Raw genomic sequence first — 18,519 nt, 5'->3', positions numbered from 1 at the left:
TCGGCTCCCTTCACTCGGGGTACTGCAGCATCACTGCAGCATCCTGGCAGCATGGTGAGGGGTGCTTGCCTTTCCGTGTCCCCTCCTTTGTCAGCTCCCTCAGGTGGCTTTTCCCAGGCCTCCCCTTTCTGACCTTGTGGGACTTTTTTACCGTCTCCCCATGACTTCCTGTCTTTCAACGTACTTTGTAATTTTGACGATGTTGATTTTTTCTGCAGTAAGGGAAAAACGTGGCTTTTTTTGATAGCCAGATTGCATGTTTGTTTGTTCTTTTATTTTTGGCTTCTTGGAGCTTTTTGCCACTTTTCACTTTCTAATTGTCTCTTTTTCTAATCCAGGCACTTATGCTCAAAGCCAACATTTCTTATGGCAATTTTTTATCACCTGCTGGCTAGAACAGGATTGGAAAAATACAGATTCTGACTGAAGGACCTACAAAAGTAAGAAAACAAAAAGACTTATTTTAAGGATTTCTTCTGTGATATTATAGAAAAAAACCCAATGTTTAGAGGTGAAAGCCCTGGCTGCATGCAGAGGTCTGGCTTAAGCTTTAGGACAGAGTATCTCTTTGACTCGAGAGGAGGAAAGTGGGATCTCAGTCTATGTCACAGGGGCAAAACCTACCAAAAAGGAATTGCTTGGGCACTCAGATGGTTTGCAGCTCAGGATAATGCTTTGAGGGCTGGCAGGAGACAGGAGCTCTGATGTGCAAGGGAAATCAAGCAGAGGCAGTGGTGGGCACGGGATCCTAGTGGGGGAGGTTGTGCTTGCTGAAGTGGGATGCTGCAGTGCAAGACTGGCAAAGAAAGGAGCAGCAGTCCTCGATCTCTTGGGAAAAAGGCATCTGTGTGTCTTGAATGACGCTGTCATGTCTGGAGATGGCCGAATTTTTTTCAGACCCGGTAGGGTAACAGTATTTTGCTGAGACTGTGCAGGGCGTCATGGGTTCGCTGTTGTTTTTAACGACCTTAGTTAAGCAATAAACTGGAAAACCCCCGTGTTCTTTGGAGGCACAGGTATCTGTCCCCTCCTCACGAGGTTTGCCTCCTCCCCTGGGGCTGCTGGGAGCTGTGGGATGCTGAGCCCCAGCTCTGGGGATGGACAGGAGCCCTGCTTGCGAGGCAGGAACGAGCTGCAGAGGGACTTGGGAATGGGCTTGGTCACTACTGCAATTTCGGTTTCCGTGGACATTCGGAAACCAAAAGACAGAGGCAGTGATGGCAACAGGTAATGTTAAAATGTTTGTTATGTATGGGGAGGCTTAATGCTAAACAGCTACATTTTGGAATCCTTGAGCACAGCACGATCCCAGGCAGAGATGACAAGCTCTCTGTGAATGAGAGGAACACCCTGAATAGCACTGTCAGAGGTGGTTAATGGAACTGGGTGTTGGTTCCTGTTTACCTGGCTCTGGAAGGAGAGCTTCTGCCTTGGTGATGGGCTCTGAAGCCTTTAGTGAAGCACACGTGCTCCACGTGAGCCGTGTGCACTGCCCTGACACCTCGACGTTGGGGTGCCAGCCCTTCTGGGAACAAGCCCCCAGCCACAGACCATCCCTTCTGTCCCCTTTGGCTGCTGGCCTAGTCCCAGCTCAGCAGGACTGATCCCAGTCCAGGTCAGAGTTTGGCAACTGCCATCCACCTTGGACCCCGTGTCTGAAATCCTCTCTTTCCATCCAGCTATTGTTTCTGAGGGCCCGTTCACAAAAGCTTTGTGTGCCTGCTTGCTTTGCAAGCTTTGCAAGCCCGTGAGCAGGGCTAACCCACCCGTGTTCCCTGGGAGGTTATTCCTGGCTGAGCAAGCTTTGCTCTGTGCAGCTGATCTGCTTAAGTGCACTTCCCGTCCTTGCTTTCACTCCACTAGTCAGGCTGCAGAGAGAACGTCTGTCTTTGTTCTGATGTGAGACCCTTGCGTAGGTACACAATCTTCCCCGTGGTGTATGCTTTAAAATAGATTAAATGCCTTTTCTGAATTGCAATCGAGATTGATTTTGATAGAGAGGACGGTGGAATCATATACAGAAGAAAAAAATCTTTTAAAATGAGAACGGAAGCAAATATAGTTTAGTAGTATACTCGTTACAGAATGAACAGCATATTGTATGTGCTGTGTTAGAGGTATGTTATGAATAACAAAAGCACTGGAGCATTTACATATTTGTTTTCAGAAATCCTGGCAGTTGGATTTCACCATTCTGCGCCTCTTTGCCAGAATCACTAAACAGTGGTACATATGGCTTCTGAAGTACCATATGCCGTGGAAAACGTTAGCTGATGCCTATACTGATGCGACACGCTATAGTCTTTATTTAGATTTTTTTGCAGTTTTGAACAAAGAATATTAGATCATGCAAAACATTGTGCAAGCAGTATGGAGTAGTACATACAGGAAAACATAATGCATTGTGCCCAGAGAAAAGGCAGCTAAGAAAAGGAGAAGAAAGGGTGGTGTCGGGAATTAGAACGTGCACGTGCCAAGAAACGCATCAAAGGGTGGGACACGGCTTTGTGCGGCCAAGGCAGGAGGTTTTCCTGTGCCTGAGGCAGAGTCAAGAGCCAGAGCTCTGTGGATGTACACGCTTTGAATCAGGTCCTGTTTCTAAGAGATGCTCCCTGTTACAAAAAGTACCACTCAGGCTTAAATCTAAGTACATGCTTGAGATCCTCGGAGAGCAAAGGAAGCCACGTGCATGAGCGCTCTCCCTAGAGCCCCCCTTGTAGAAGCAGGGTTAACTGCTCTCTCTCCTTTTTCCTTGTCTGAAAATAATGATGAGGAGCACAATGAGTTCTGCGAGGATCATCTTGAAAACAAAACAAAATATAGTTTCCAATGCAGCGACCGCAAAGCCCAACCTGGCATTAAGAAATGGATCCAGGCATTTGTTTTGACAAGTTTTTAAAGCACTTTTCCCTCCCCCCCACCCCCCCCCGCTTCATCTCACCTCACCGTTACTGCACTCACATCTCTTACGTCGGTGGCAGTGCTGAACGCTGAGGGGAGCCTGGTGGTGGGGCCGGCAGGAGCAGCAGAGGAGAAGGTAACCCTGAGGGAAAGGAGAGCAGGGAGGTGTTTCTTGGCACCATGGCTCCCTGCTGGAGCCGTGCCCCGCTCTCCCCTTTCCCTTTTCTTCTGGCTCCTCTGTGGGCAGACCACTGCTCTGTGAACACTTAATAGGCTTAACTTTAAGCAGCAGGGTAGATCCAGTGGGATTACTCACGTATTTAAACGAAGGTAAAATGTTTGGAGGGGCGGGAGAAGCATCTCATCTCTGTCTCTTGATTTGGCTTCTGCTCTTAAAGCCACACAGTTCTAGTGTCTGAGGATGGGAGGTTATGGGGTTCACATAGCCTCGGCCAGAAGCATGTTGGGGTGTATGGGGTACAGCGAGTGTTAAACCACACCAAGGAAATTGGGGAAATCTCTTATAACCTGCAGACATTCATTGGTTGAGGCCGACCAAGTAACCAGGACAGAGACAAATGCAGCGCCGAAACAGAAGGTGGGTAAGGCTCAGTCCCGAATGCAGCTAGAGCAGAACGGCTTCCTGGGGAGGTGAGAGCAGAAGGAAAGGGCTCACAGCTGAGCAGTGCCGCAGATGGCCAGGCACAGGGTGTCGGGGAAGCCACTGTCCGTGGGAAGAGCACGTGTGGAGGCAGAGATGGGGATGGGCTCCACTGTGGCACAGTTGTGCTGACCTGGGACGGCTCTCGGTGTGTATGGGGATCTAATAGCACAGGTATTGGCTATTAAAGAGAGGCCAGTGCTGGGAGACAAGCCTGTGATTCCCTGCCTGGCTGAAAGAAGCATGAAAGGCACTGCATGCTGCCACTGGTCTTGCATGGTGTGAGCAAAAGTACTGGAACATTTAAGAAACTGAGGTTGTCACAGGAGCTATCTGTGAGGCAAGAGCTCTGTTTGTGTGTGTGTGTGTATGTGTAGGTAGGTAGAATCTCACACATGTCATGAACGACTACCTGAATGGAAGTAAATAGAAATAGAACAGAAGCTAAGGGAAAACAGGGCTGAGGGGAGCTTTCACTGAGCATCTATTTGAGGTTGCCTCCCAGGCTCCCTGGAAAGCACATTGTGGCTCAAATTCAAGCTTCATTATGTGGTTGCAAATTTATTAAATTACTAAGAGGAGAAGATTGACATCCTTACATCTATCTCCGATCGAGGTGTTTTAATTCCTTTGTAGGAACAAGTACCCTCCCAGGGCTTCTGAGCAGAGGAAAATGGAGCCTCTCTTCCCAGAGAACGGTGTTTGTAGCAGTGCCAAGCAGGTGCTCCTTCCTTCCACCTCTGGTCTCCACATGTCTCATAGGGCAGGGCAATGAGTGCCCAGCCTGCCCTGGCTGTGCAGCTGCCCCTTTGGGCTGTGAACCAAGCTGTCAGGGCCAGCACTGAGCCCGCTATGTCAGGAGCAGGGCGGCTGTCCAGGCTGCAGCAGGTAGAGCTCCAGAGAGGAATGCCATGTGAGCCAGGCTGCCCCCTGAGCAGGTCAGCGCAGCTCCCTCGCCTGGCCGGAGAGCTTTTCCCGGCTGTCCTGGCATCAGTCTCCCTGCCTTGTTCTGGGTGTTCTCCATGAGCACAAGCAGCCCATTTGCTGCATTAGCCTCATTACATTTCCTTTCCAAAAAGCGTCCAGCACTGTCTGCCTTGTGGTTTGGAAAAGGGTTAACGCTTTCCCCTCCCAAACCTCAGCTCACCAGCACATCTCCCTTGTGCTGCAATTATTGAATGACACTTCACAACTTCATCTCCTCTCCTGCTACATCTGCTTGCTGATCCCATGTGCAACCTCGCTCACATCCCAAACATCTAAATGCATTGTTTCCTCTGTTTCTCCTGCCAGCATGGAAAGGAGCCATCCCTGAAGCAGGATTGCCTTTGAGCTGGCAGCAGACGAGTGATTGGCATTGGGCAGCACTGCTGAGACTCTGGCAGGCCGTTTAGCAGAGAACCTTGGCTAATGAATGTCATCCACACCTAGCAGATGTGCCACTGCCTGCCATGCCAGATTTCTGACATAATACGGGGTTGCTGGACACAACAGTGCTCGGGAAGAGCCAGGGAGTGACTCGTGCCTTCAGCATGGCGTTTGGTCCCGCTCGTGCTCTGTGAGAGGAACGAAACCTGCGGGGAGGAGGGAAGCACGTCCGCATCTCCCGCTCCTTGGCCCTGCTTTTATCGGTGCGTAAATCCTATTTGTGTTCCTTTCACTCCTGTGCCAGGGAAATTTAAAAGGAAAAGCCACCACTTTTTTTTTTTTTTTTTTTTTTTTTTTTTTTTTTTGTACCCTGTGCTTCCAGCCCCGGCTCCTGCTGGGCCTTCCAGCCTCCCACCGGGTCCCAAGACAGGGAAGCGAGCAGGGGCCTCATTGTCCCCCGGGAGCTGGGATGGCTGCGGGCAGGTGCCTGGCACCTGCATCCCGCCGCCGGCAGCATCCCGGGCTTCGTCTTTCCTCTCCTGCCCTCCATCGGAGGGAAGCAGCATTCGCCGGGCACAGCGGGGGCCAGGGGCAGACCGGCCCCCCGAACCCCTCCGGGTCTCCGAGACTCCCCCTCACCCCGCTTGGCGCGGGAGTGAGGACGAGGCCGCCTCCTAATCCCGGCCTAATCCCGGCGAGCGGCAGCAGAGCGGGCGGCCGCTAATCCCGGCCCGCCGCCGCTAATCCCGGCCCGTGGCCGTGGGTCCCTGCCCGCGTCCCCGCGGGCTGGGGGCGATGTCCCCTCCCCAGAGCGTGCAGTGGGGTCCCGGCTCGAGGTCCCGGCTCTCAAGGGACGTAATTCGGCTAATGACCCGACTCGGTCATTAACCCGCTGTTTGCCAGGCGGGCGGCGGCGCAGGAAGGGGCGGGGGCCACTCTCGAGTGGGCGCTGCCCGCCCGCTTCTCCGGCAGCCCCTCCCAGGCTTCTGCCCCCCCTCTCCGGCCCGCCACCCTCCCGCCTCCCCGCCGCTTTCTGGGGGTGACATCGCTGCCGTTTTTCCCCGTGCTCCCGGGAGCAGCGCGGCGGAGGGGTCCCCTCAAACACCCTCCAGGGGAGCAGCCTGGGAGGCCGGGGCGGCTGCGGGACGTGTCCTGCATCACGGGGAGCTCCGGGGGGGTGTCTGGGGCTTGTTCCCTCACAGCCGGCTGGAAGCCAAGTTCAGTGCGGCGTGGCCGGGCCGGGAGGCAGCCGGGGAGAACGTAACGGGGGGTCGGTCCTGGGGATCTCGTACCCCAAGCAGCATTGCTCCCTCCGCCTCGCTGCCTACGGGAGCTCGGGCGCCGATGCACCGTGTAACGCCTGTCGTTTTGCCGCTGTCCCCGTTTTTTTTGCTCGGCCTCTTTATCTTTCAATTGCAAAGCAATTAAAGGTCGGTATGAATCTGCGAGCATCCCTCCCCGCGGGGCCCTCTGATGCCCGCTGTATTGCCCTTTAGATGCCTCTTCCTTTTTTTGTTTTACAATTGTTGTATCAATATAATGCTTCCTTTCTTCCTCTGTCTCTATAGATACAGATATACAAGGCAAACCAAAGGTTTCGGCTGCTATTCAGTGCCTCCTCATTTGTCCCAGAGCCGTAACAGTGGTGCCCTTTCTCTTCTGGCTGCTTTCCCCTGCTTCTGGAGCAGCAGTTATGGGAGAAGCAGATGGCTACTGATTGGGTGAGCTTTGTGGCTTTAATACTGAATACTTTATGGAAAAGGACTTTATCATGCTTGGTTGGTCAGAGGAACAACGGGATGAGATTTATGACTAGAGAAAATAAATCTTTTTAAGTTTCGAGCTCCTTCACACACCCCACGTCAAGTTGCTGCAGCAGAGCTGGAGCTGAAATCCTCTGCATCTTTATTTTTTCCCTCCCCCCCGCCCCGTCTGTCTGTCCTTTCATTGGTCTCCCCACCCCCTCTGCGCCAGGGTTTAGCAAACCTTTACTAACTTTAGGCACTGTCACTCGCTGGAGAAGCCAGGCCCTTCAGAGCCCCCAGGCAGCACCCGGGAGGGAGGGGCCATCCCTGCATGAGGATTATCCACCTGACGGGAATATGCTGGGCACTCAGCTCCTGCCAGAGCTCGGCCACGCGGAACTCAGCGGCCACCCAGGGTCCGGTGGAGAGCTGTGAGTGACGTCCTCACGTCCCGGCAGCAGAGAGCTGATGCGGCCACCAAAGAGGCGTCCGGGCCACCGCTCGGAGCTCAGGGCTCGCCAGGGGGGAGATGGAGGCCAGCAGTGCCCGAGCCCAGGCTCCCCACGCCGGGCCGAGGACTGTGTGTGGGACCGTCCCTCCTGGAACCGTCCCCTGTGCTGTGTGTGCTGTGTGCCCTCTGCCCGGCCTCCCACCGAGCCATGGGCAGCGCCGGGCGGCGGGCACGGTGCTGGCACACAGAACGGCCCGAGGGTGTACAGGAGGCACAGGCAGATTTCAGTCCCGCAGGGATTCCCCTTCTTCCGTTTCTCTCCCTTTTCTGTCCTTCGTAGCCAATCATGTCTTCTGTCAGGCTGTTAAACGTTTGAAGGAAGGTGAAGCTAGGTGAAAGCTTTCCAGGTTTTCAACCTTGATGCTGCTGTCAGGCCAAGTAAAGAGGAGAAGCAGAAAGCCTGAGAAAAATAATTTTGAGGTAGAAAGTCAGCAGTGGTACTGGGCTATGTATGGACTGTTTAACCAGCCACCTGTATTATGTTTGGTGGTTTAGGTTTTGGTCAGCAACAACAACAAAAAATTCTGTGACCCTTTGGTGAATATGCCGATCGATATTTCTAACCAGACTCTGCATTTACTCAGAAGAAAATACAAGGGAAGTTCGGGCACCTTCAGGGATGAGTAAGGAGCCAAGGTGCCTATGGTGTGTCTGAACCGTGAGAAAGGAGGTAGGGAAGGTATGTCGGGTTCCTGGGGAGCAGGAGCGTTCGCTCCTTGGTGGATGAACCACAGCTAAAGCTGCTATCTGGCCCTTTTTAGAGATTTGTGGTTTTGTGGCAAGGCAGTGACCTGACTGGTGAGGTGGGGCTGAAGGTTCGGAGGGAATAGGAAGGGACAGGCACCCCAGGTGTGTTTGGGAGCTGGGCTGGAAACAAGACAGAACATTCCTGGTGTGCCTCGGCCCTGGCAAGGACCTGGAGAGAGGCACTCACTCACCTGGTTATGGGTCTGAGGACTACCCGTGCTGCTCGGCAGAATTAGCAGTGGGAGAAGCACGGCTCATGTCTGTAGCGTGATGGGATGTCTCGGGCACCCCAGCACAGGGCTTTCCCGGGAAAGGAGCCATCCACGAGCTGCTGACAAGCTGAAAGGATGATTTCAGTCATTCAGCTGAGGCCCCGATTTATTTCCACTACAGAGGCCTGTCTGTCTCCAGGGAAGGGAACCGTTCTGCCTGCATTTCTCCAGGCACCAGGAAAGCTTGTGGCTCCACATTTCATTTTGAGTGGATTTTCCATTCCACCTGGTGTGTACCTCCCGGGGACCACAGCTGCCCCTGCCCCTGGCGGCAGCAGGCAGAGATGGTGGCAAGGCAGTTTTGAGCATCCCTTCATGTGCCCCCTCCCCACAGAGCCCTGGCCCCGCAGGGATGAGTGTGGCTGGGCTTGTTTGCTTCCGGGAACTCGTGGGTTCTCTCGGTGATTTCATTTTATGAGTGACTTTATTGCAGTCACCTGGGAGCTGGCTCTCAGCTGTGTGTGTGTCTTCCCGTAGGAATAACCACACACCCGTAGGCCTGGTGCATGACAGAACCCAGGCAGTGTTTCCCAAAGGATGCTGGAGTGTTTCTGAGCACAGTTAAGCAGCCTTTCCTGGTCCCTCTTCTCTCCCCTTCCCGCGTGAAGGTCAGGGACGAAAGAGAAGAGTGACACCCCCGGGAGCAGGTGCTGTGTCCCTTGCAGCCATCCCCACGATAACTCATCGCGGGCAGAAGATGGTTATCACGGCGGTTAGTGAGAACGGTGTCCAAGCATCCAGGCATCCCCACTCTGCCAGGCTTCGGCCCCTGCAGCCGCCTGGATCCCCTCCCGGCCAGGGAGCAGCGGACCCTGGGCCGCTCCCTCGGGCCTTGATGCCGGCCAGGGCTGGCTTCTGCGGCAGTTTGGCTCGCCAGCCCAGCCCCTTCTGAGCTCAGCTCCCGGGCTTGTCCGCTGCTCCTGGCGCTTCCCCTTGCCCGGGAGTTGCTTGTGCCGCGCTGGTGCCGTCCAGGGGGCTCGGCAGAGCAGGGGCTGTGATTTTGGAGGGCGGGGAGTGGCGGAGGTTCGGCGGCTTGCGGGCGTCCCCGGGAAAACGGCCGGAACTCCTCAGCCCGGGTCGCCCCTGGCTCTCCGCAAGAGAATTTCTGGAAAAATAAACGAATAGGAAATCCATGGATGTACCGAGACAGGAGTGTGCGGCAGCCGGGAGGCGGCGGGCAGCGATCGCACGGCCCCGTGGGGTGACGCCGAGCTCGCTGGCAGCGCGGCGGGGCCGGATCGGGCCCGGCGCACCTGGCCCGTGTCCCCCCAAAATCCCGGCGAGGCATTTCCACGGAGCCGGGAGAGCGCCGCCGGCACCGGGCTGTGCGGGGCCCCGAGCTTGGCGAGGGTTGTAGTGGGCGCTGCCGGCGGGGGCACCCCCAGCAGAAATTCCAAAAGGAAGAGTCTGTCCCAGTGCCGTTCTGCGGGTCGAAGGACGCTGTTCCCTGGCATACACTTTTAGAGTGGCATCAGAGGCTGCATAAAAGCACAGAAATTCCACCGCGGTCCTTCCCAGTCCCAGGGAATTTCGGTGGCTTGGATCATGCCGAAGCGATTTCGAGATCGTCTATGTGCCATGGTGTCCCTTAAAATTCTCTCGAATGAAATTAGCGCGTAGTTTTTCTTTTCCCCCACTAATGACAGTCATTCGGACAATTTATATCTTACAGCGAGAGCTGCAGGACTGGGGGAAAAAAAAATGAAAGAAGAAAAAGGAATAGGAAAAAACAACCCACCACATTTGAAGCAGGAATTGACATACAAATTTTTACAGACTCCCGTATTTTTAATGGTATGAGAATCTCTGTTTTAGGAGACGCTGCGTTTTGTCGAATTAATAAGATAAATGTTGAAAGCATATTATATGCAGCCTTTAATCCTAATGCAAGGAAAATCGTAATTATGTGGAGGATAAGTGAATTTGAAAGCCAAACATCAGCCCACTCTCTGCAAACCCCGCTCCGTTCGCCCCTGGAAAACGCTTTGTCTCTTCCTTTTTTTTTTTCTTTTTTTTTTTATTTTAAGGGGTTTCAAATTCTATTTTTAATTATTCTTTTTTTTTTTTAAATCTGTTTTATATCCGAAATGACGACGATCAGGGAGGGACCGGTAAACACTTTTCCACGCGATAAATCCCTTATTTCGGCACAGAGCATCTGCGCGTGTGTCTGTTCCCTGGAGCTGCGCGGGTGTCGGTGGATGCGGGAGCTCCGCGTGTGCAGGGGGAGAGCCCATGGCCGCCTCCCGCGCCGCAATGGCCAGGAACGGACGGGGGGCTCCGGCCGGGGCTGCCCCCTGCCCCGGTCCTGCGGCGGGGGGCGCGGGGCTTCCCGGCGCCGCTGCCCCGCACGCCGGGCCTTGGCCGGGCGCGGGCAGCTCAGGGCCGCTCCGCGGAGCCGGGCCCGGCCATCCCCGCTCGGCTCCGTCCCGCACAGGAGGTTTTTATCCGCGCCTCCGCTTGCCCCTACCTGGCAGGTGCGGGGACAGGGCGGGGAGCGGCCGCCGGGATCCCGGCGCCGGGCGGAGCGGCCGTCGAGCTCCCCCGCTCCCCTCCCCACACCCCCGCCGGGCCGAAGCGGAGCCGCGGCCCCGAGCACGCCCGCTGCCCCGGCAGAAGGTCGGTGGGGAATCGCGCCCCGCGTTTCCCACCCCCTTCCCCGCTGGTGCCCGGCGGCGGCGGGTCCAGGTGAGGGGCGGGCGGGCGGCGAGCGGGCAGCCCCGAAGGGGTTAACGGGAGGGACGTGGGCTGTCACGCGTCATTGGGCAGATTATGTGCAGCAAACAAAAAGTGTGTGTCTGCGTGCCAGCCCCTCACTGCACCGGGTCCGTCTGCACCGCGCGCCTCCCGCTCCGCCGCCCGCACGGCCCGGCCCGGTCCGGCATGGAGCGGCGCTGAGAGCCCGAGGCAGCCAGCCCGGAGCCGCCTTTGTGCTACTGTCGGGGCGAGGATTGTCCCCACCGTCCCTGGTGAGTACCGGCGGAGGGGCCCCGCCGCCCCCCGCCGCCCCCGAGAGGGAACAATGCCGGGGACGGCCGTGCTGCCGGCGGCCCTGCCCGGGCTGCGGGGACCGGCGGGGGAGTCCTCCGGGAGCGGCCCCGGCGCCGCCCGGCCCGGACAAAGGGCGGCCCGGGGGAGGCAGCGCCGCGGGGCCGGGGGCGGCCCGGGGAGCCGGGGGGATGCGGCGCCGTGGGGAGCCGTACGGGGCCCGCCGCCGCCGGGGGGAAAGTTCGGCCGGGGCCGCTCGCTGCCGGTGCTTTCGTTTGGCGAAATCGTTCCTTCGGGGAAGGGATGCATCGGGCATCGGCGGAACGGGGAGGGCGCCGGGGAGGCGGCCGGAGCGCCTTCTCCCCGGCCTCCGTTCCCGGGGAGGGACCGAGACCCCCGCCGCCGCTCAGGGGGGGGTGAAGTTTTCGGCGGTGCGGGGACCCGGTCGTACCCCGAAATGGGGGGGGCGGAGCGGCGGCTCGGCGGAGCCGTGCCCGGTGCGAGCGGCCGCAGCCGTAAGCAGGCGCACCGGGAGGAGCACCGGTCTTTTCCCGAGCCAGCCCCAAATGACGGATTTCGATGGCAGATGGGGCGGGGGGAGGCAGCCGTGCGCTAATCTGGTCGGGAAGGGCGAGGGCACCGCAGCCGGGCGCGATGCTCCCTCCCCGGCCTCGGCGCCGCCGACCCCGCACCGTGCCCGCTGCCCGCGCTCCGCCAGCTGCCCGCCGCCCGCATCCCTCCCCTCGGAACGCGCGGCAGCCGGGGCTCACCCTGCTCCATAAATAAGCGTGTCGAGGTAAAAATAATTACCTCTGCTTGCTGCTTTTAATTAAAGTCTCGGAGGGAAAGTGCTGGATTATGATAATGAGCAGCCATACGTTCCCCTTGTCGCGCGGAGCGGGAGGTGAGCTGACACGCAATCGGCGACAATGACAAGCCACTGGAACCCACCCGCTCCCCCGGCATAGCCCGCAGCTCGGCCCGGCTCCGGGGCTTGTCGGAGGGAGACCCGGCGCCTGCTCGGGACAGGACGTGGCCGGTGGGATTCCCGCGTCTCTGCCCAGAGCCAGCTCCGCCGCGATATCTAAAAAAATAAATCAGCACGGCAGAGTCCCCGCACCTCGCCTCTGCTCGCAGCTCCTAGCTCGCTTTAATTTTTTTTTTTTTTCCCAGACCGGAAAAGCTGCTCGCCTGCTTTTTTTCTTTCTATCTATCTTTTTTTCTTTAAAAACAAAAATTTTTGAAGTTTTTTTCTTACTGTTTTATTTATTAATTCAAGTCTATTTTATTTTGTTTTCTGGAGCATCCCGGTGTACCGCTGAGCGGGACCCGCTGCGGTAACGGCCCCTCTGTGCCCCTCTGTCCGCCCGCAGGGATGGAGGACGCCGGCGTCCAGCGGGGAATATGGGACGGGGATGCCAAGACGGTCCAGCAGTGCTTGACTGACATTTTTACCAGCGTTTACACCACCTGCGACATCCCGGAAAATGCCATTTTCGGCCCCTGCGTCCTGAGCCACACGTCCCTGTATGACAGCATCGCCTTTATCGCCCTCAAGTCCACCGACAAGCGCACCGTCCCCTACATATTCCGGGTAAGAGCCGCTCGTCCCCGGGCCCAGCTGCTCGCCACGTCGGCCGGTGGCCGAACGCGTGGCCGCCGCGAAGCGCGGGTCGGGCCGGGGAGCCCCCGCCGCCGGGGAGCTGTCCCCGAGGGCAGGGCAGAGCCGCCGCCGCCGCTCCTACTGCTGCCTGGCCCCGTGCTGTCTGTCGGTCGGTCGGTCGGTCGGTAGCTCCTTCGGTCAGGTAGATTAACGTGGGGTTTCAGGTGGACACGTCGGCGGCCAACGGCTCGTCGGAGGGGCTGATGTGGCTGCGGCTGGTGCAGTCGGCGCGAGAGCGGGAGGAGCAGAACCTGGAGGCCTACATCAAGAGCGGGCAGCTCTTTTATCGCTCCCTACGCCGCATCGCCAAGGACGAGGAGCTGCTGGTGTGGTACGGGAAGGAGCTCACCGAGCTGCTGCTGCTCGGCCCGGCCCGGGCCCCCGCCCGCACCAACGGTGGGTGCCTCGGGTGGGAGGAAGGAGCGGGATCCCCGCCGCCGTGGGGAATCGGGAGGCGGCGGTCGGCCTCGGGATGCCCCGCTCCCGATGCCCAGACTCTCGGCGGATATCCCGTCGGCGGCCCCGGCTCACGGTGCTCTCTCTCCCTCTTTCTCTCTATCTGTCTGTCCGTCTGTCGTGCCCGCCCGACGCAGGCTCGCCGCCCTTCGCCTGCCCTGAGTGCAGCCAGCGCTTCCAGTTCGAACTGCCCTTCGCCGCACACCTCCGGTTCCGCTGCCCTAAGAGGCTGCACGGCCCCGACATCGGCCCCGCCGCCGAGGCCGCCGGCGCCAAGGACGGCGCCGGCAAGGAACAGGAGCCCAGCAAGTTCGGGAAGCCCGGCGGGCAGCCGCACCATCCCTTCCCCGGGCCCGACGGCGGCCCCGCCGCCAGCACCAAGCCCTCCACGGACTTCCACAACCTGGCGCGGGAGCTGGAGAACTCCCGCGGCGGGCGCGCCGGGTCCCCGGGCCGGCCGGCGCCCTCCGAGGGCGGCGCCGAGGCGGCGGCCGGGAAGGCGAAGCGGCGCTTCCCCGAGGAGGAGGAGCGCGGGCCCGGGGCGGCGCGGGGCCGCTTCCCGGCGGAGCGGCCGGGGCTGCCGGCGGCGCCCAAGGAGGAGCCGGGCTGCGCCCCGCAGCAGCAGTACCGCGCCGCCGGCTCCTACTGCGGGCTGGAGGAGGGCGGGCGCCTCTTCGCGCCGCCCAGCCCGGAGACCGGCGAGGCCAAGCGCAGCGCCTTCGTGGAGGTGAAGAAGGCGGCCCGCGGCCCCGAGCCCGACGGCGGCCCCGAGGAGGGCCCGGAGCGCGGCTCCCCGGGCGCAGGCGGCGCGGAGCCGGGGCTGTGCCCCCGCGGCGGCGCGGGGGGCCCGCTGGCCGCCCGCCTGGACGGCGGCAGCCCGGCGCGGGGCAGCGCCTTCAGCACGGTGCCGCAGCTCGGGGCCGGCCCCGGCGGGCCCGGCGGCGGCGGCGCCGACGAGAGGAAAAGCGCCTTCTCGCAGCCCGCCCGCTCCTTCCCGCACGTCCCGCCGCTGGTGCTGGGGCCCAAGCTGGGCGGGCTGGGCGAGCCCTGCCCCGACGGCACCGCCGCCCCCGGCCGCCTGTACGCCGCCGAGGCGCTGGCCGCCAAGCTGCCGGGCGGCGGGGAGGCGGCGGGCGGCGGCGGCGGCGGCGGCGGGGGGCTGCCCAAGCAAAGCCCCTTCCTCTACACCACGGCCTTCTGGCCCAAGAGCTCGGCGGCGGCGGCGGTGGCGGCGGCGGCGGCGGGGCCGCTGCAGCTGCAGCTGCCGTCGGCGCTGACGCTGCTGCCGCCGTCGTTCACCTCGCTGTGCCTGCCGGCTCAGAACTGGTGCGCCAAGTGCAACGCGTCCTTCCGCATGACCTCGGACCTGGTCTACCACATGCGCTCCCACCACAAGAAGGAATACGCGCTGGAGCCCCTCGTCAAGCGCCGCCGCGAGGAGAAGCTCAAGTGCCCCATCTGCAACGAGTCCTTCCGCGAGCGCCACCACCTCTCCCGCCACATGACCTCCCACAACTAGCGGGGACATCCCCGGCCCCGGGAACCCGCCCGGGAGCCCCGCGCGGCGCCCCCCCGGGCCGCCCGCCTCTCCCACCCTTCCCCTTCGATGCACGCGTTTCCACTGTCCGGGGAGGGGCGGGGAGGGCAGCGGGTGAGGAAGAGGAGGTGAAGAAGAAGCAGAAAAATGAAGGTAAAGGTACGAAAAAAAAAAAAAAAAAGAGAGAGAGAAAAGAAAAGCACCGGGAAAAAGAAAAAAAAATCAAATTACTTAAAAAATACATTTTTTAAAATGTCATATATTGCAACATATTGATGCATTTGTCATACGTTTCTACTTAAATTATTAAGCACTTATGGTTTAGATGTAATAATAATTCTATGTCAGGGTAAATTTTTATTTTGGATATGAAGCTACGGGCGAGGGAAGCGCGGCGGGGCCGGCGGGCGGCGGGCCGGGGTCCTGCATGCACCGGGCGCTACCCCCGTCCGGCCCCGCCGCCCGCGCCCCTTCCCCCCGAGTGTCACTGGTGCCCGTGGAATGGAGTCTCGGTAGTTCCGTGTTACCTTCCCTTTCCCGTTTGGGTTTGGTTTGGTTTTTTTTTTTCCTCGCCCCTCTGGAAAAAAAAAAGATTTATTAAACTTTATAGTTTATCCGGGTATGTTGGATGCTTTGACAATAAATGACTTTATTTTCTTCAAAGCACCTGGACGTTAATCGATGCGGGGGAATGGGCGGTGACGAAGGGGTGGCCCCTCTGAGGCGCGGTGGTAACGGGGCCCCGGGTGGCGCCGGGCCGCGGGGAAGGGCAGGCAAGCCCCACCACGCCGCCTCCTCTCTGCGCTCTCCTTCCCTGCTCGCCCGCCTTCCTTGGGCCCCTGGGACATCTGGCCATCCTTCCTCTTTTTCCAAGCATCTTTATTTTTGTCCGGCGTTTTATTCAGCCTTTATCTCTCTCCTTCATCCCGTCTTTCCCTTCCTTTCCTCTTCCTTTCGTGTTTTGGGTTATCTTTAATTTCGTTCGTTTTGCCTTTCTTTTTCTTTTTGCCTGTGTTTCTTTTTCCTTCTGTCTTTCCGTGTTTTGGTATTTTCTCACCCCACCCCACCTCTTCCTGGAGCCCGTATTGCCCGCCACCCTCTCCACGGCTGTTGGTGGTCCCCGGCTCGCAGGGTGGGCACAGCCACGGAGGTGGCCCGGAGGTTGTCTGGGGTGACAAGACCCAGGGCAGCCCCCGGCCCGCGGTGTCTTAGGGGCCAGGGGTGGGTCCCCTCTGTCCCGGCCGGGGACCTGGCCGGGGTGATGGCATCGCAGCCGGGCACACACGGGTGGACCAGGGCAAGGGGGATATCCCGGGCATGGCTGCACAGCCTGCTCCGAAGGGCTCCACCCGCAGCGGGTGCGTTTAGCGTCAGCCCCGCGTGCTTTGGGGCGCTGGGGACGCAGCAGCCCGGGGATGTGCAGGAAACCCATTTCCACGCACGGGCTGCCATCACCCTGGCACCGAGGCTGTGCGTGGCTCAGCAGCTGGCAGGGAAAAGATCCCAAACCCGGAGCTGTGCAAGGCCGGAGCCCAGGCCAGAGCGTGAGAACCCCACAGTGCCGTGTAAATGGGGTCCCACAGTGCCACCGGCGTCTGCTGCCGTGGGGTCTGGGGTTTGCACGGAGTACCCGGACCTGCTGCAAAGCCTTTGCAGTTCCTGGGGAAGTGCCTGCGGCTTCACGTGGGGAAGCCTAGGAATGTCTCTGTCACACACAGTCCGGGCAGTTCCCGCTGGTGTTTCTCACTCTCTCAGCGCACTGGCCCCGGCACGGTACCTGTCACCCCCAAGCCACGGCAGGAGCCGAAGAGACTCCCCCGCTCTCATTCCCTGCCTCAGGAACACGCATAGCTTCGCCTGCTGCCCTTAATAGCGGGGACGATACACTGATCATCCCGTGGATTTTCCTTAGAAGGGGTGCCAGCCCCGCGCGTCCCTTTTCTGAGGGTTCCAGGGATGCTGGACGGGGCTCCGGGGAATGCGGGCGGGCTGCGGGGATGCCGGGGGCGGCAGAGGCGGGTGGGCACCGCCATCTAGTGGGAACGCCGCGGGGCTACCGGGAATGCTCGGGGCCCGGCGGGCTCCTTCCCGGGAGGATGCTCCGCTCTCCTTCGCCTCTCCAGCAGCCGCGGGCCGGCTTTCGGGCTGGCTCCCTCCGCCCCCGGCGAGGTTCACCCCGAGCGGCGGTGTTAATTCCGCTCTCCCTGACTCCCTGCGTTTGTCCTGCTGCTGCTGGAAGGATGCTTTTTCCCTGCACTAAGGTGCACACTCGGCAACCCAGCACACGCCTGCAGCTTTCAGAATCTCCTCCATCTATCCCAAACATTTCATGGCCTTGCGCAGCCGTGTAGTGTGCTGTGCCTCTGCCCTGCCCTGGCAGTATCCTGCAGCATCTCGCTTTCTGTGTGCTTCTTGTGACTCTTTCAGAAGGCACGGGGCTAAGCCCCAGGACTTCTCCCCTCGGGTTTGGATCAGTTTGCAGTCAGCCCCCTAAAAGCGCTGTCAGACAGGGCACGTGTGGTGCAGCAGGTGCCTGCGCTGTTACTGCCGCACAAAGCTCACACTGTTTCTCTCTATAAAAATCTACAGACTAGCAGTCACGAAATTTAATCCAAGACTTTATTGTGGTGAAATCGGATATCGAACTCTAAAGTGATAAATCAAACTCCAACTAATGTTTCCTGCGCAAGCAGAACGTGCCGTAATAAGGCAGTGTCCATGAGCCAGTGGAGTTGGGTGTTGTATGGAGAGGGTTCACAGGAGCTCCCCTTGGGCCTCTTGGGCTCAGGGCTCAGCACAGCAGGTCCCTCACTCCCTAGAGCCATGCTGGCTCTCCTCAGGTCAGCATGAGCACCATGGCCACGTGCTGTTCCTTTGTCACTTTGTCAGCATTGCTCTCTTTTTTTTTTTTTTTTCTTTTTCTCCCCCCGACCCTTTTCCTTTTTTTCCTTTTATTTTATTTTCTTTTTCTTTAACTGGCTTTCCCTGTCCGTGGTTGATGCTGTACTGTGTCTGCACAGCAAAGATGCTGGCTGGGATGTGGCAGCTGCTGAGTTTACCTGTGTAGGGTCTTCACCCGGTATCACAGCCCAGAAAATTCAGTGCTGGGACATCACACGGGCATTTCTCCGGGACAGAGCTGCCCCTGTAAGCTGTAACTCACCTGTAGCCAGGCCACACTGCAAATTATAGCAACGCTAATAATTCCAACAAATCCCGATATTAATGATATTCCTGAGGAGCAGAAGGCAGCTTTGCACCCACAGAGGTTTCTGTCTGAAGGTGCAGCAGACCCACAGCCCGTGCACCTTGGGGCTGGAGCTGGGGGTAGCTGCCTGCCTCGGGCCTGATCCTGTCACTGCCAGCTCCACACGGCAGCAGCTTTGGGAATGGATCAGCACCGGGGGTTGGACACAGGCACCTCGCCTCCTGGTCAGCGTGGGCACGGGCTGTGCAGAATTTCACACATATTTCCAGACTTTCCTCTCCTTAGGTCTGGGCAGAGGTGCACAAGCAAAGCTTTCACAGCGCAACCGTCGAGCATCCTCTCAGCGAGCCTGCGGAGGCCGTCCCGAGATCTTTGTGCGGGTTTTGTGCCGCGCATGAGGATGCCGAGCAGCGTGCTGGACAGATGGAGGGAGATCTGCTGCCCGGCCGCCGGCGCTGTTCG

The 18,519-nt window shown here is 59.0% G+C and overlaps 1 protein-coding gene across 2 annotated transcripts in view; it reads left to right on the top strand.

The window, feature by feature from the left end:
* The window catches only part of PRDM8 (PR/SET domain 8), a 28,496-nt gene extending 12,984 nt beyond the window's left edge, over positions 1-15,512 (top strand). Inside the window, exons 5-10 of one of the 2 annotated variants that reach the window (XM_088164378.1) lie at positions 339-440; positions 4,856-5,193; positions 6,499-6,651; positions 12,567-12,787; positions 13,021-13,252; positions 13,450-15,512. In XM_088164378.1, the coding sequence (XP_088020504.1) occupies positions 12,569-12,787; positions 13,021-13,252; positions 13,450-14,831 (1,833 nt within the window). In that variant the 5' untranslated portion in view covers positions 339-440; positions 4,856-5,193; positions 6,499-6,651; positions 12,567-12,568 and the 3' untranslated portion in view covers positions 14,832-15,512. Of the gene's footprint in view, positions 1-338; positions 441-4,855; positions 5,194-6,498; positions 6,652-11,102; positions 11,175-12,566; positions 12,788-13,020; positions 13,253-13,449 lie in introns of those variants that run through there. The other variant, XM_014892049.2, reaches the window with a different exon arrangement.
* The last annotated feature ends 3,007 nt before the right edge of the window (positions 15,513-18,519 follow it).

This window comes from Sturnus vulgaris, chromosome 4, assembly GCF_052056855.1.
Source record: "Sturnus vulgaris isolate bStuVul1 chromosome 4, bStuVul1.hap1, whole genome shotgun sequence".
Classification (NCBI taxonomy): Eukaryota; Metazoa; Chordata; class Aves; order Passeriformes; family Sturnidae; genus Sturnus; species Sturnus vulgaris.
Note: the sequence above shows the minus strand (reverse complement) of the source record. Positions and strands in the feature narration are given on the sequence as shown.